This window comes from Drosophila simulans, chromosome 2L (genome assembly GCF_016746395.2).
Source record: "Drosophila simulans strain w501 chromosome 2L, Prin_Dsim_3.1, whole genome shotgun sequence".
Taxonomy (NCBI): domain Eukaryota; kingdom Metazoa; phylum Arthropoda; class Insecta; order Diptera; family Drosophilidae; genus Drosophila; species Drosophila simulans.
In genome coordinates, this window is record NC_052520.2 from 1,387,493 (window position 1) to 1,402,948 (window position 15,456).

Consider the following 15,456-nt stretch of genomic DNA (forward strand, 5'->3'; position numbering starts at 1 on the left):
TTTTGGTCAGGACTCGCATGTTGTTACAAAGTTGCGTAATTGATTAAGCAGTTGGCAACCAAGCCGCAAGAGACGTTTTCACCAGCGCGTCGCCGAAACTTTGGCTTTGGCCAATACGTGCCGCAAAATGTTGGGAAGACAGGGGGAGTAGATTGGGTTGGTGGTGCATGCAGCATGTGGTGCGAAACTTTCTGCGGTGGGTGGAGCAGGTGGCGGGTCAAAGGTGAATGCGTCGCGACGCTTGATTTTGAAATGAAACGAGTTAACGAAATGTTTGCGCATTTTGATGACTTTCAGGGGGAGTTGAAAGCGGAAATTTATGATGGCTGATAGGCTTCGAAGCATTGATATAATTGAAGATCATAGTTCAATTGATATGAGTTGAATTCTAAATACCTTATAATAATATTATTCTTATATATAATATTATTTGATAGTTGAGAAACGCGACTCTAGCGTAATCTCTTGTGCTTTTATATTGCCACAATTTTAATTGATCCTTGCTGAGAAATCCCACTTAGTATCTTCAGAAGCCACTCCATCGCAAAACTTCGACCATCCGCATTGACTACCGAAGGATGGGGCATTTTATTACCTTTTATTGGCAGCGCTGGCTCGGTTGCAGTCGCAACCATTGACCGTAACGCATTAATGTCCTGTGGCCGCCAAATCGAACCAGAAGTTGCGCGATGGCGAATGGCTAACTGGTTCACTGAGCTTGCATATTTTACGACCGAGTCCAACTTTAATTGGAACAATACCAATAAATGCCAAATGCAGATGGCCCGCAGGGAGAGCCAAAAAGTTTGATGTGCTTTGACCGGGATATCGAAGGACTCGCCAGCCAGTGCGGAAATCAGCTCAAGGGGACCCATCCGCATCCACACTCGCAGTCGCGTTCACACGAAGCCACAAGGACCGCAAGGATAACAACGGCTTTTGGCCGCCCTCGCTGCAAGTTTGCGGTTTCGGGGACTGAAATGCAGGCTGGCAGACAAGCAGACCAGTTAACAATTCAATGAACGCAATTACAGCGCCCAGATTTCAGGTGGCAGGTGGAGAGTCCTCGTTGCCAGGACAGCGATTAGAGACGCGTTCAAATTAAACGTTTGCAACATATTGTTGCTGGTCAGCCAAGTGGGAATTCCCCTAACCAAGCCAAAAAAAGGAAGTTAATTCGTTAAATCCTTTGGTTGAGACCATGAGTTACTCTGTATGACATAATACTTGGCCTATTATTAGGCGTTATTGATAATAGTAGTAGAAAAAAATTGGGAGCCACTAAGGCATCTCCTGTGATTGGTATACATAAATATTTTGTATTAAAGTTGCCATCTGTAATTACCAATGCCGCATATCCTTCTACTCATACCGTACAAAAAAAGGTGAAATACCATAAATGTGGGGCTTCCCAAAATGGCTGGCTGCATAATTTATGCACACAATTCGTCGCTGCATTCGAATGTCCTGTTCCCAGAGTCCTGTTCCCATTTGGTATCCACAACAGCTGACGCACAGCGTCCGGATAATTATCCGTCCTCCGGCCAACCGTCCGATTAATTAAAAGGCATTTTATTGACTGGGAGGAGGTGGTGGCCAAATGGGGATCTGCGAGTGTGGAGTGGGCCACTTTTATCGCCAGTACCTTGCTGACAGCAAATTGCTTTAGCTGATTTGGCATTTTCCATTGAGGAGATGATAAATGAAAGGCTATTGAAGGAGGTGCCAGCATGGATGTGGTGTGAAGTGCAGATAGAACAAAGTAAAGTCAATTTCAGGGGATTTTAATGGATGAATTACAGCATCAGAACTGAATATCGTAAGTGAATAAAGTGAACTTTAGTTGGATCCAACAGTTCCACTCACGGTAATGTTCCTCAGAATCCTCCATAAAAATAGATGCATCTTAAACCTACTGTCTTCAATGGGGTCTTTTAAAAGCCTTCCCCATCAGAGGTACCACACTCAGACGGTCCAGTTCCGAGCCCTCGGGCACCGCAAGGAATACCAAATTGAATAAATAGGGTACGATATAATCTCCAAAGAGTAACCCAATAGCCGGCGGGCAAACCGCAAAACTGCAAGCAGGAATCGTCCTTTGGCACTCAATAAATGCTATCCTTCTCTGTGCGGAGCAGGCTCAAATGTCAGTCACATATTCCTTCAATCATCAGGACGCTCCGCAGAGCGATTTCCCAAAGGATGCCAGTGCAACAATGTCGTGGCTGGGGTGGGTGTAAAACATGGGCACAAAGTCCAATTTGTTTGTAATGGCATTACTTTGTTTACAAAACAAATTTTGTATGCATAGCGAGTAGCAGTCGTTGGGAGGAAAGAGGTGAGTTGGCCGGGGACTCCCACACGACCGATTCCTAGCCCGATTCCTCGACCCTTGCAACAAATGCTGCACAACCAGCTCGAATGCCGCGGGAGCTGTCGCAGTCTGGGAAACTCGAAAACAAAAATGGAAGGCGGGCAAATAAAATATAGACATAGATATATACAATGTATATGTTTGTACAGCTTCTAAAAATCGTTGTACCATAAAATTTCCCCAATGGACGCTCGGAGTTTTCGCTCTGCAAGGACCCTTCGTCCTGCCTTTTCGCTGTTTAATTTTACAATTGTCCTTTTTCTTTATTCCTGTCCAGGGAGCGAGATGAGTTGGTGGGCCAGGTTTATCTATGCGCATCCGTTCCAAGTGCGGTTTTGTGATTTATGCTCGTTTCTGTGGGCCAACATTTGTTTTGCTCACCAAGGCCGAGCAAATAAGGCAGTCTTGTGGGTGGTAAATGGGGTTCACATAGAATCACTATGATTTTTGTTAATGAAGCTTTTAAAAACGAGTTCCCAGAACGGTTTAATTTCCTTAATCGGGAGTCCAAAATCAATTCGATATGCTGATTGAGACTTGCAAGTTACACTTTTATTTAAAAACAAAGCTTATATTGTTCAGGTATCGTAGGGACACGACTCCTGCGGAACTTTGCTCATGTCCCCTATAACAAGACCGGACATTTTTCCAAAGTACTGAGCCATATGTATCACCTGAGCACTGGGCAATCGTTTTCGGGTTTGGATGACTGCCCAATCTGTGGGATCAAGGGATCGTATTAGGGGAAAGTATTTATTATTCACTGCACTACACTCACGAAAACTGAATATTTTGCTGGCATCAAAGCACATAAATCGGATGGCGAAGTTCACATAATCGGTATCCAGAACATACATCAGAACGCCCTCAGGAAAAGCTGCAAAATTAAAACACGTTAATAACTCGCTTTAATTGGCTTAACTAATTCCACCATAATTTACCCGTACTTGTTGTGTCCAAAATATACCGCCCAAATTCTGGCTCCACGCGCAGTATGTCTGCCTTTCTCATCTTTACAGTACCAGTTCTGTGAATGTGGCTTATAGATTTGTTTCAAAATATTGAAAATCACTCACTGGCTGTTCAGTTCGCGGGCCACAACGCTGAATTTATTCTCTTCCACCTCCATGAAATCCGTCGACTGACATTTTTCCACTCGCAACGAGAGATGAGGATATATCGAGTGGGTGTACCACTTTCCTTTGAATCGTTCCATGTCCAAATCCCCAACAGCCGTCATGTTGGAGGGACAGGCGCCATGAAAGGCCCGCATGGCCATTGAAGATTGAAGACATAGGATTGCAAGGCTTTCGGAGAATTAAGTAGGCTAATCAATATTCATATAGCTGATATTCAGAGGCTGCACTCACACGAAGATCTTCCACTTGATCATGCTGGAACGGTTTGAGTAAAACTGAAAACTGAATCATTTGGACTGGCTTATTTGAATCTACTGTATGCGGCTTAATGCAAAATAATCAAGATTATGCGCAAAACAAAAGCGGAACCGTTCCATTGAGTCACTTGATCGTGTACATCTCAGTTGTATAAACTCTTTACATGATCGTTTTTCTATTTATTTATTCCTCGCAATACAACAAACTTAAATCGAAGCACCAAAGAACATTTAGCAATCGATACACGATCGCTGTGTTTACATGACACTTAGTAACTTAGGAAGTTCATAAATATGTCGTAGAGACGCTCGTAGAGGCGTCGGAGCCATTCTCATGCCTTTTCGATGGCATTGGGCACAGTGGTGGACACGAAGTCATCCACATCGAGGCCATCCTCTCCGGCCAGCCCGGTGCCATTACCATCCAACCGGGGGCAGTTCTTCTGAACAGTATCGATGAGGAAGGCCTGGGATACATCGTTGTCTTCCAAGATCTTTCTGGCCGCATCAACCACTTCCGCTGAAGGTTCACGCTGACGAGTCAAGATCCAAACAATTTCTGCAATTAAAATGATAATTATCATTCTGGCGTAAGTGCTTGTCACTCCATTTTAGTTATGACACAGTTCGCATATGAACATGCTGACTTGCTGACTAGCTGACTAGACACCCGATTAACTCACTGAAATTGGCCAAAGGCGTTACACTGGTGCAGCTGTAGACGACGGCGTATGACTCGTAATCGGTGCCCAAAACCAGGTAGTTGGCCTTCGTCAATGGCTCTAAAATGTATTGGATAAGCAAACAAATGTTGGTTAAGAGACCACCTAAAGTTGGCATTACTCACGCGTCGGGTAAAAGGCCACGGCCAATTGACCGGGTCCAAGGACCTTGGCCTGTCCAGTTACATTCGAGGGTTGCCCGGTGCTTTTTCATCGATTTTTTGATTAAATGGAGTGTTTCAGATTATTCTACTTGATACTCACAATCGATTGATGGCCGCATTCACCACCGAAACAGTGCTGTTGTCTATGAGACTGTAGTTGGCGTAGATGCACTTCTTGCCGATCTCGAAAGCAAATGGATAGGCCGCGTACTCGTACCACACACCCATATACTGAAGTATTTGGAATAATAATAATAATAAATACAATGTAACAATATTACGTATCAGCAGATGGTCATATAATAAGTAACATAAACTGTAGCTCAAAGTGTTTACTTATTATTTAAAACTCTGGGAATAATTATAGTTAGATTAGATAAGTAAGGTCCGATAATTAAAAAATACCAAATACAAATATTTGCCTACAAAGCTGTAACAACAATGCCCTTTATTAATATGAAACTAATTTGCCTATCTTATCATTATAGTTTTGAACTTATCAATTTAGCATAACTAACGAAGTTTTGAATTGGAAGATCGCACTTGCCCAATTGTTCACTAATGTGGAGTTTAACTATCAACGCTTAATTCGATATATTCCCTAATATCTATAACTACTGAGACTTTGTAGTGCCTTCATTAGCATGTTCACTTAAAACTGATCATTTAGACTTCCCTATTCTAAATCTATGAGAATGAGATGATTGACATGCAATGTGAGACGGGTGGCCTAAGGTCAGTACTCACCGCTTCCGCGTCGAAGGTGTCCAGTAGCTTAACATCTGGGCACTTGCCGGGAAATGGCACCTGGGCATGGGCCACCCACACTGCCCCAAATACCACGGAGATAAGCAGCAACAGGTGCGAACTGTGGGGATGATTAATGAAATGTAAATAACTTGGGGCTAGTGCTCAGTGAGTGGCGCTTACCTGGAGTGATGATTCATTCTGGAATATACTGGGAGACACGATTGCTATCCACTGAACTGGGTATCCGTTCTACTTCTGGCTTAGAACTGAGGTTCGACTGCATCTGCATTGTATCTTTTATAGGCTGGATGCGAGAGCTTTGCTTTTCACGAGCGAGCTTTTCGAGTGCGCCGAATCGGATTGCCCATGTGAACGAAGTGAAATGCAGACGATCTGATTGCAGAATCGCAACATACTGCTCTCGTTACAATCACCAGGCAGCTATGGAAAACAATCCCGATATAACTCACATAATTTCTGTATGCACATCGCGATAATTCGCTTTCGATAAGGGCTTCCGCATGCAAAGCGGAACAATTTGCACTGCAATTACGGGGGTCAATTAATTAAGAGAGATCGCGGCTGAATAGGTTCAATGCCCTGATATGGCTAAGTGAAATTAAATAGTGAGTAATCAGAAATGTGTTATTCAATTCGCAATTCAGAATGACCTTTTCACTTATTTCATTCGTATTAATCAGACATATACATATATTAATACCTTTTTATATTAATTTACTTCTTAGTATTAGTTATTTTATGACACTATAAAAAAAAGGAATTTGTGCTACAGTGGTTTTACTAAAATATTTAAAATGCAGAACCACTGAAATAATTAAATAAATAAATGGTGTTTCTTAGCATCCACCCGCAGGAGAGCTTTTCCCTTCATGTGGATTGTGTTTGTGGCGCCATCTTTTCGCCGTTCTGCCAGCGCCATCTGTTGAGCGCTTTGCCGGCGCGGGCCGAAATAAGTACAAATGTTCGTATATTTGAGGTTCCTTCAGCTCGTATCCTTCAGCTCGTTCTCGGACTGGCCAGACGAATTGTTGACAGTGGCGAGATTTCTGCGGTTTTTCTCTTTGCAGCTGGGAAGGAAGAGAATTTAATTTCCCCATATATTATTAAATTAATTAAATGTAAACCACAAATTGAGTTACATGTGCAAAAATGCCCGCAGGACGAACGCTGAAGCGTCTGTGTGGATGAAGGGGTTTTTGGGGCAGGGAGAGGCATTTCAGGTGATATATGTTTCGACAGGGGTGGATTGGCAAGTAAGGAAGGCATCATTAGTTGTGAAGAAATCATATGGCCCTCGATCAATTATACCCTGTAATGAGAACAAAACAAACGAGTATTCAAATCCTTTTCTTGGTCATTGTTGTTTCCATTCCATGACAAATGTCTTCGATCCACCCTCGCATGGTGCACTCATATTTTTATCCATGTGCGGCTAGCGCAGATTTTGAATGGCCAGCCAACTATTCGGGCAAGGGAGTTCATAGCGCATTGCCCCACCGAAAGGATTGTGCTTGCCCCATTTGGATGGATGGATGGATGTCCTGGCTCGGATTTGCTGTGGCTGCCACTGTTTGCTGCATGCAGCGTGTAGTAATTAAATTTAAAATATGTACGCATTTGCCGGACATCTGAGCTTAAAAACAGGTGCAATCCTTGAGGGCAGCCGGTGGAGTGGGGTTACAGGGATAATTTGATCAAAGGCAACCGTAAGCCTGCAGCTGGGAGTGGACAGATGAGAGCTGGTTATTACAGGGCATAAGTGCAGTTTTCGGAAGGTGCAGCCATGGGCGTATGCCAATAGTAGCTCAGAGGGGTCAAGCATATACCTTTAATGTTTATGACATTGCGCTTAAATAAACTTTCAGGTCAATGTTTAATATTTCCCCAGCTTGGTCCCCATTGCAACCTGTCACTGTGGTGCATTTGTGCGGTTTATGGTGCATTGACAATTGGAGATGAGTGCGTGAACACAAATATGCTTTACAATTACTATAGGGTATATTTTAATAAAGTCTATAAAAATAAAACGTAGAGCTAAGCATCAAAACACAATATTTAAAACGAACTTGGATAAGAGTGAATGTATCTTGAATTAGTAAATAAAAATGGATTGTCATGTAGCAACTCCATTAACATAATGGTTTTAAAAACTGGATCGTGTCACGTTCGCTTCTCGAAAAACCATGCCCACAATTCAATCACTTTGCCATTTTAAGTGCTCGAATATTTTGTGGTTATTCATTCGCTTTATGGGCATTTTGTTGAATGTAATTTGATTTAAGCAGATTTTTGCCAGATGCATGAAAATCAGTGCAGTGCCACAGGATATCGGGGTGTACATATGGAGCACGCGTGTGGCCATTTAATTAAGTGGCTACCTTTAAAGCCAGCCGCCGAAATTGAATTAATTTTGATTATTGCTGCAGTTCAGCTGCGTTTTGATATCCTTTCGGAGCTGTGCACTGCTGCAATCAACAGTTGACATAAAAAAGGAGTCCCGACTCCCGTTCCCCCGGCGGGGATCGCACTAAACTGTCGGCTAAATAACATCCAGGCGAGGACAGCTGGAGCAGCAACATCAAGTGGGTGGAGACACACTCCGGCGACCTTTAACCCGAGCGTGGGAGTTGCGAAAGTGGGTGGGGAGCTCCGCAGAATGCGTGGGAATTGCAAAACATGTCGCAATTTGTGCTCGCTTCTGTTGCCTGTCCTTTTGCACGCCATTCTCCCAGGATATTACCAACTGGCCGTGTTCTCCTGCACACGCAATGGGCCATAGATTAGGATGGAACCTGGGGACGGGGTGTACTTGGGAAGTACTGCCATTAAGCCGAGATATGGCCAAGAAGTCTGGGGAAAAAACTGCATTCTGCTAGTTGCTGTTCTCAAAAAGAATAATTGATTTAGATTTAAAACCTTAGTCCGTAGGGATTCCCAGCTGGATCCTTTGCTGTTGTAGATATTTTTTGCTAACATCCTTTCTCATCTAACATCAAGGCTTTAGAGCTTGTTTGTTCAATAACCTTACTACGCCCATTCGAATTATACTCATATCGTCCTGTTTGATCCTTGTATCCAACATGACACCCACCTGATCACCTGCCACGCCATAAAAGCAAACCATTCCCACAGCCATATCCTGACTTCTTGCACCTTTTTTTGATGCGCAATCTTGGACAAATTTATTTATTTAGCACATTGTTTTTCGCATCGCTCCTTCGGGCATCAGTTGTGTTGTTCAGGGGGAAAAGTGTGGAAAAATGCGGAAAAGTCTGGCACACAAGAAAGCCAACATTAAGAACAATAACAATAACCACTGGTGGCAGACAACAAAGGGCAGGGAAGGGCTGTACTTGCGAAAAGGACCAACTCTCGAAAGTATTTTGATTTGTGAAATGCTCGTAAGTATTGTCGTTTTTGGCGCTGGCGTTGGTAGCAATTTCTTAAATTTTTTATAGCGCATAACCTGTCTGGCGCACATGTGCACCCCCCTGGAAAGCCCCCTCCCGCTCCGCCTAGCCCCAGCCCACCCACAAACGCAGTGGCTCAATCGCTGGAGGGCCCAAAGTCGCAGGACGAAGACGTTGCGCGCTTGTTGGCAACGCTTATTGCATTATCCTCGGCTCGAGTCAGTCAGCCCAGGATATATGTCGGCCGATGGGGTGGCTGGCAGGTGGCGGAGGCGGGGCGTGGGCGCGGGAGGGGTTAGATATATCCGCGCCAACTGCCGCAGCTGATGCCACTTTTGGCTCGTGGCAGCCGCGAGCTGTTTGCCCGTTTGTTGTTATCCTGGTTATGGCTGCAGCCAAGGAGCCAGCCAACCGGCGAGCAAATCATATTCCTTCGGGGAACAGCGAATACTCTGCACACTCCACGGGGAGATCGGCCAGACTAAAGACCTCTGGGTTTATTCATTCTGAACTCTACATAAGAAGCTAACTGCATTAAAGATTGCTTGAGAATGAAGATTATTCTCAATTGTGCTTAACTTTAATCAGCATTAGAATCGGCATATGCCCAACGAAATATGAACAGCATTATGAAATTGGCACGACTTCAGCTGGGCTCCAAAGTCCAACCTCCAACGCTCCCACCACCCATCAATCCCCCACTTTCTTTATTCTCCCCAAATGCCTGGCGAGAAATGTTAATACCGAAAAAAGCAAACCATTTGCCGCAATGAAAATCGCGTAAATTTCATACTGATTGTAAGTGTCGCCGTTTTCTTGACGCTGCCATGAAGGCAGCCGCCAGACGGACAATACACTGTACAAAAATGAGAAGTAACAAAGATAAATAGCACTGCCCCACCAATAAGTCCTTCAAATGCTCACACAATTCAATTGGATGCATTATGGAGCTGGATAAGAGAGACCTGAAATATTCAATTATTGTTTTCATATATTTAAGAACATGTAAAGTTTTTTCCAAGTGTACAGAGGAGCTGCGCGAGATGTAGACGGAACTGCCATTGCCGTCTGTTTCCCCCATCCTTCACAGTTACTTCCCGATTCCCCCGACTTCCGGTTGGAACTCTGTGTTGGCTGTCGCCTGCAGATTGTCAGCATTGTCACAATTGCAATTTTTAGGATGGCATGGGATCCGCTGATTTGGTTGCCATTTCACCATTTTACCATTTGAGCGCTTCAAACATTTTGCGGGCATTTACCATAAAGAGCAGGGCGAATCCTAATCCCAATCCCAATCCGAATCCGAATCCGAGCCAAGAACGTCATTCGATTGCGTTAATAGCCGAGAGTGGCGACCGATGCCAGCTGCAAGTCTTGCAAATTGCAAAAGTTTCTTGCCACTTTCTGGTTTCCTTCTTTGTTGTTTTTATGATTTATATATGTGTGAGTTGGTGTGGCTTATACACATGTAGTTTTCATCTATTGTTCGAGGATTTTTTAGGTGGTTTTTGAGGCTTCTAGAATTACATTAACCTTAACCATCTCAGCCATTTATTATCAAAGGAGAAAAAATAAATGATAAAAAATATTATTTTCTTTCTCTAATGTCATACATTTTGAATTGAAGTGGATAAATATATCTTATGCCGCTTCAAGGATATCACCTTTCAATTTATTCTCTATGTCCTATTGATTTTGGCAACTGCTCACTTTGTATTCGATCATGTCGCCTCCCAAGTTTCTATATTTGCTTGACTCCAGTGCAACTATGATTAAAAAATAATTTCGCAAAAATATTGAATCACGTCGCGCACTTGGCAGCTTGGCAGTCAAAGAGAACGTTTGCTGGAAGACGGATGGCGCTTTTGATGGCCGAGAATCAAGTTTGTTTTTACGTGCCATGTAGTTTGGGCCGGGAACGTGGAGGACTTGGGCCTGGGGGATGTCAAAGGTCGGTCGCAGCTGCTGCAAATGGCTGGTGCTTTGGCGAAATGAGAGCTCCTCCTCAGTACATCCCAGTCCCAGTTCTCATACCAATAGCAATCCCACACCCGACCAAAACTCACTTTTGGCTATGAGAAATCGCTCGTCATTATCGACGCCTGCGAAAATCCGCCAGCTCAGACACACACCCACATGCGAAGGCGCCATAAATTATGCTGCTCCCATACATACATATATAAATTCCATATACACATACACACATATAGACATCTGGGGGCCGTGAAAAATCGTGCCCCAAAAACTTTGACCCCACCCCTAAGAACTCGCAACTTATTGAAAATCACTTAGACACACATGTGACGCCCTCTAGTTCGTGAGCAAGAAAATGAAGCAGGAAATTTCGGGGCTATAATTTATGTCTCGGGGATTTGAATCCGAGGGAGCAGGGTTAAACCACCGAAAGCACCTATGAAAAGTTTGCAAAACGGCCAGCGAGGGCTGCTCCAAATATGCAAAGCCAAAGGATTGGCAAAATAAACCCGAAGGAGTGTCAAAAATCGGACAGCTGGACAGTTGGATATCCTTAGGGCTTCTTAATAGACATGACCACCGGCTAAGACCACCAGACCGCCAGCATGTGACGACAAACTCATAATTTATGGCCACATCCCGGCCAGACGCCGAATGCTATCTCTTCCTGGCCCACTCCTCCTCTAGCTGCTCCTTCCGCTGGTAGAATGCGTCCTGGATCTCAGTTTCAGTTGCGCCCGGCATTTCGAGCCTGTCAGTGTCGTCTGTAATTGTTTTCCTAATGGAGGGGAGCTCTGGCTGGAGATCTGGAGAACTGGACCCCAAAAACATGACCGCACTTAAGTTGTCAGCTCAGTTATGGGCGTGGACAAATTTATGGGGCCGAGCGAAACCAGATAATCGCCTCAGAAGTGGAAGGCAGTGGCAGTTGGGACGGAAACACCTCCCTGGCGTCTCTTGGGGAATCGGAATGCAACTATGGGTACTATTGTAAGTTCTTTTTGTTTAGATCATAGAGCTTATGCACAAACGGTCTGCGAGTTAAAAAAAAACCCCAAAATTTATTAATTGTACAACACTGATGAGTTACAGGATTTTCTATGAATTGAACTGCGTCCACACTAGAATCCAAACTTTCGGAGTAAGCGTGCTAATAAGCAAGGTTATAAATCTTGATCAAAGTAGATTGCAACCAAATTAACAGACTTGTTAATCAAAATAGTTGTGCTAAATTATATTTGAACTCGAAGGCTGTGTAGTGAAGAAAAGGTCAAAATCATGTTCCTGGACGACTTTGGAAATCCCAAGGAGGTGACACCCGAAACCCTGAGCACTTACTCCTACGATCTGGTAATTTTTCAATTATAATATTTGTGATTTAAACAAAAGCACATGTTTATAGCATGGCACTATGCTGCTGACATCGGCGGACACCGAGATTTACCTGCCGCCGATGTGGCATGGCACGATTTACAGCACTGAAAGGCTGCTGGACACCTACAAGAGGCGGTTCAATGTAAGTTGCATTCGAAGGAGCTGGAGATACTGATTCAACTATTTCACTAGCCGGATCCGACTCTGCTGACCTTCCACGCCATGCAGCCCTACGAGCCCGAGTTCATCTGCGTCCAGCGGGCTGTGGTTGAGCTGACGCTCCTTCCGGCTGGTCAGAGCCTCTACAGCGACAAGGACATCGTGGTGTTCCTGATCAAGCAGCCCGCCGAGATGAAGAACTCTCTGGCCACAAAGGAACTGAGCACGCTGCTGGACTTCTTTCCGCACAACCACCACTACCACTCCATAATCATGGAAGAGGGCATCGATGTAGTCTACGTGGACGACAAGATCTACAACAATATTTCGCCCACCAGCCACCAGTTCCACCGCCTGTTCAATTTGCTTGGAAACATCCAGCCGGGCGACGTGCGGAGCCTCTCGGGTACTCCTTTGCCCGCTGTGCTGCGCAATGCCTGCAGGAGGACAGCCCACAAGACCAAGTCGCACTGAAACTCTACCTCTTCCCAGGGAACTGTGTGCCTCCAAAACATTGTCATAGTCCGGTTTAATAAACTTGGTGACTGCAGAAGATTCGTCTGCCCGCCGATTGTTTGCATATCTGATGGCGACGCATTAGTCGCAGTTGGTTGGGCCAACTGTCTGCGCTTTCCTGTCAATTGATTTGATTATGTTGTAGCCCGAGGGGAAGTGGGAATCTGGAGGAGATTATCGGGCGCTGCGAAGCAGTTGTATTATTTTCAGCGGCACTCTGCTATTAATTATTTTTTACATTCTTAAAGCAATGTTTACTTTGAATAATGGATATATATTTAAACACCACCTACCCCATCAAATCCTGTCCGGTGGGCGTAGTTTCCCCCAAATATATTCCCGCTTTCCCTGTCCACTTGTCAATAAATATATTTTTGGACTATGCAAAGCAGTCCTTGGCATAAACTTTTAAGTCGCCCCCACTTCGGCCCTCCAGCTCACATTAGTATTCATAACAAAATGTCATATATTATATTTTTGGGCGTACCAATGGCCAAATCCCCTTGGGCAACGCACTGCGTGACATCTTTGTTTGTGGTCTGACCTCCTGAACGGCCAAAAAATAATCTCCTTTCGGGGTCCTTGGTCCCCCGAATTCCCCTCCTTGGATCCTTCGTCCTTCGGCTATTCGATGGCTTTGCAATCGCTTTACTCTTTTGTTTTGTGCTTGGAATATCTAATGGATGCGGCAACTAATTGAGTTGCCTGCAAAGGATTCCGCTTTCCTCCTGGCATTTGCAAATCCTTTTTCGGAGCTAAATCGGTTTGGTTCCTTCGGTTGGGTCGAGCATTTGGGATGGTCTCAGTACTTAATGAAGCGGATGTGAGGATTTTCTGGCACAAACATTCGGCGCAAATCAAAAAGTTAAGCATTCTAGGGAAAGTGTTCAGTGAGAGTTGGTTAAGAAATCGATGGGAATGTTAAGTTGGAATTGGATATCTGTTGTAACCATTCAAGTTATCAATAAACTTTATAAATCATATCAAACAAGATAATGCAAAATCTTTAAAATAATATGCCCATTTAACACTCCAAATGGGAATCAAATTCTTGCTTTTTCTTGGAACAGGTATTGCTCAAAAATGTTCCCTTCCATCACCGAACAACCTGTTAGTCCGCACCTGCTCAATAATTGATGTAAATCTGTCACCACTGAGAAGCGCCACACTCGTTGGCATTCGAATTTCTCCTGCTGGCGTTGAGTACCTTGTTGATCCCCTTTATTCCTGTCGCCGTTGTTGTTTCAAACCTGCAACTTGTTCACAACTTTTGATGGTCCTTGCTGAAAAAAGCAACACCATGGAAACTTCACAGCTGCTGGCTGAAGGAGGGGCTGGCCCTGGTAACTGAGGACTTCGGGACGGAGAAGCCTATGGACGGCCTGAACTTATGTACGAGCTCCTGGGGAATGATAAATAGCCGGGCTCAAGTGGCTACCCCGGCATAAAGCGACTGCAGGCCAAACGAGCTTCTCACCTTTTGGCCTTATGCAAAAAGCCAGAGAGGGGAAAGTCCTGGAGAAAAGAAACAGGAAGGGCTGCCCAGGATAAGCCCGAAAACGTAATGAAAATGAGATGAAAATTATTGCAACGTAAATCAGGCGCTCCTGCGGCGCCCAGCTGGGAAAATCCTTGGAGAGCAAGCCTGGCTCCTGGCTGGCTCCTTGTTATCCAGCCATCCAACTATCCAGCTATCCAACTCCCTCCACCGATTATCCCCCATCTGGCCAAACGTTTTCCACTGCTTAATTTGGCTTTCATTGCTTCGGATTCGGTTCGCTTCTCGCCGCTTTTCCCTCCACTTTCCGATTTCGAAGCGGCCTGACATGAATTATTTAAGGATCTCCAGCTGCGTTGATGCGATTTTCGCCAAGGATGCCTCTAAATTAAAGCCATAACAAGCTTAATGCAAAGACAACCGCAAAAGCGGGCATCAGCGAAAAATAGAAAGAGTATTCTTCATTTAAGGCAACAATGTGTGGGTCAGAACAATAAGCGATTCCAATCCCCCTCAGGATTCCTTTCCCGCACATGCAGGGACTTAACTCTTTGTGCCGACGTCGACTTTCCAATTTCAAGTGAAAAATCCCGCGAATGAACATGTAAACAACACACTAGGTGGACCAATGAATCCCGAAAAGGGGGAAAACTGGCAGCCAAGAGCGACAGGCAGGAAAACAAAAGGAAAACCCGAAATGCAAAGAAAAATCAACTTAGAATGCTTGCGGTTCCTGTGGCTATAGGCGAATAGATAGCTCTCCTAACTCTGCTTAATGTACTTAAATGTATAGATCAGATTTATGTATCGTAGGCAACACTACAAGAAATATAAAAATTAGTGGTCTCTCTTAAATCGATAATGATATTAACCCAATAATATTTTCAACTTATTGATCTTGAATAAGAAAATCAAATGAAGTAAAAATGTAACATAATATTTAATCCAAGTTGATTCAATGTCCCCTTCGAATTCAAGAACTCTTTCAGAAGTGAGGCAGGGCTAGAAACCAAATGAAAAGCGCTCTGCGGGGGGTCAAGCGGAGTATCTCTATCTGCAAGCTGCAATGGCCGAAATGTATCTGTATCTGCAGAGTGC

At 44.3% G+C, this 15,456-nt stretch overlaps 3 protein-coding genes across 5 annotated transcripts; 1 reads left to right on the forward strand and 2 right to left on the reverse strand.

Moving 5' to 3' along the window:
* Positions 1–2,904: 2,904 nt before the first annotated feature.
* On the reverse strand, positions 2,905–3,873 carry LOC6730571. 2 transcript variants are annotated; one of them, XM_016179212.3, is made up of 5 exons: positions 3,745–3,873; positions 3,451–3,681; positions 3,322–3,401; positions 3,153–3,251; positions 2,905–3,092 (listed from the first exon to the last, which is right to left on the reverse strand). In XM_016179212.3, the coding sequence occupies exons 1-5, from the start codon at positions 3,765–3,767 to the stop codon at positions 2,953–2,955; spliced, it is 573 nt and encodes a 190-aa protein (XP_016023016.1). In that variant the 5' UTR covers positions 3,768–3,873; the 3' UTR covers positions 2,905–2,952. The 2 variants fall into 2 exon arrangements, with proteins under 2 accessions (XP_016023016.1, XP_002077750.1); XM_002077714.4 differs by having other exon boundaries at positions 3,316–3,401.
* Positions 3,874–3,935: 62 nt separating this feature from the next.
* LOC6730572 (apolipoprotein D) lies at positions 3,936–5,741 on the reverse strand. Its single transcript, XM_002077715.4, has 6 exons — positions 5,587–5,741; positions 5,404–5,524; positions 4,757–4,887; positions 4,618–4,697; positions 4,454–4,552; positions 3,936–4,329 (listed from the first exon to the last, which is right to left on the reverse strand). The coding sequence occupies exons 1-6, from the start codon at positions 5,601–5,603 to the stop codon at positions 4,103–4,105; spliced, it is 675 nt and encodes a 224-aa protein (XP_002077751.3). The 5' UTR covers positions 5,604–5,741; the 3' UTR covers positions 3,936–4,102.
* A 6,104-nt stretch (positions 5,742–11,845) lies between these two features.
* LOC6730573 lies at positions 11,846–12,924 on the forward strand. Of its 2 annotated transcripts, none has more exons than XM_016179373.3 (4): positions 11,846–11,973; positions 12,034–12,161; positions 12,214–12,327; positions 12,378–12,924. In XM_016179373.3, the coding sequence occupies exons 2-4, from the start codon at positions 12,090–12,092 to the stop codon at positions 12,816–12,818; spliced, it is 627 nt and encodes a 208-aa protein (XP_016023017.1). In that variant the 5' UTR covers positions 11,846–11,973; positions 12,034–12,089; the 3' UTR covers positions 12,819–12,924. The 2 variants fall into 2 exon arrangements, with proteins under 2 accessions (XP_016023017.1, XP_039154189.1); XM_039298255.2 differs by having other exon boundaries at positions 11,917–11,952.
* Positions 12,925–15,456: the final 2,532 nt, after the last annotated feature.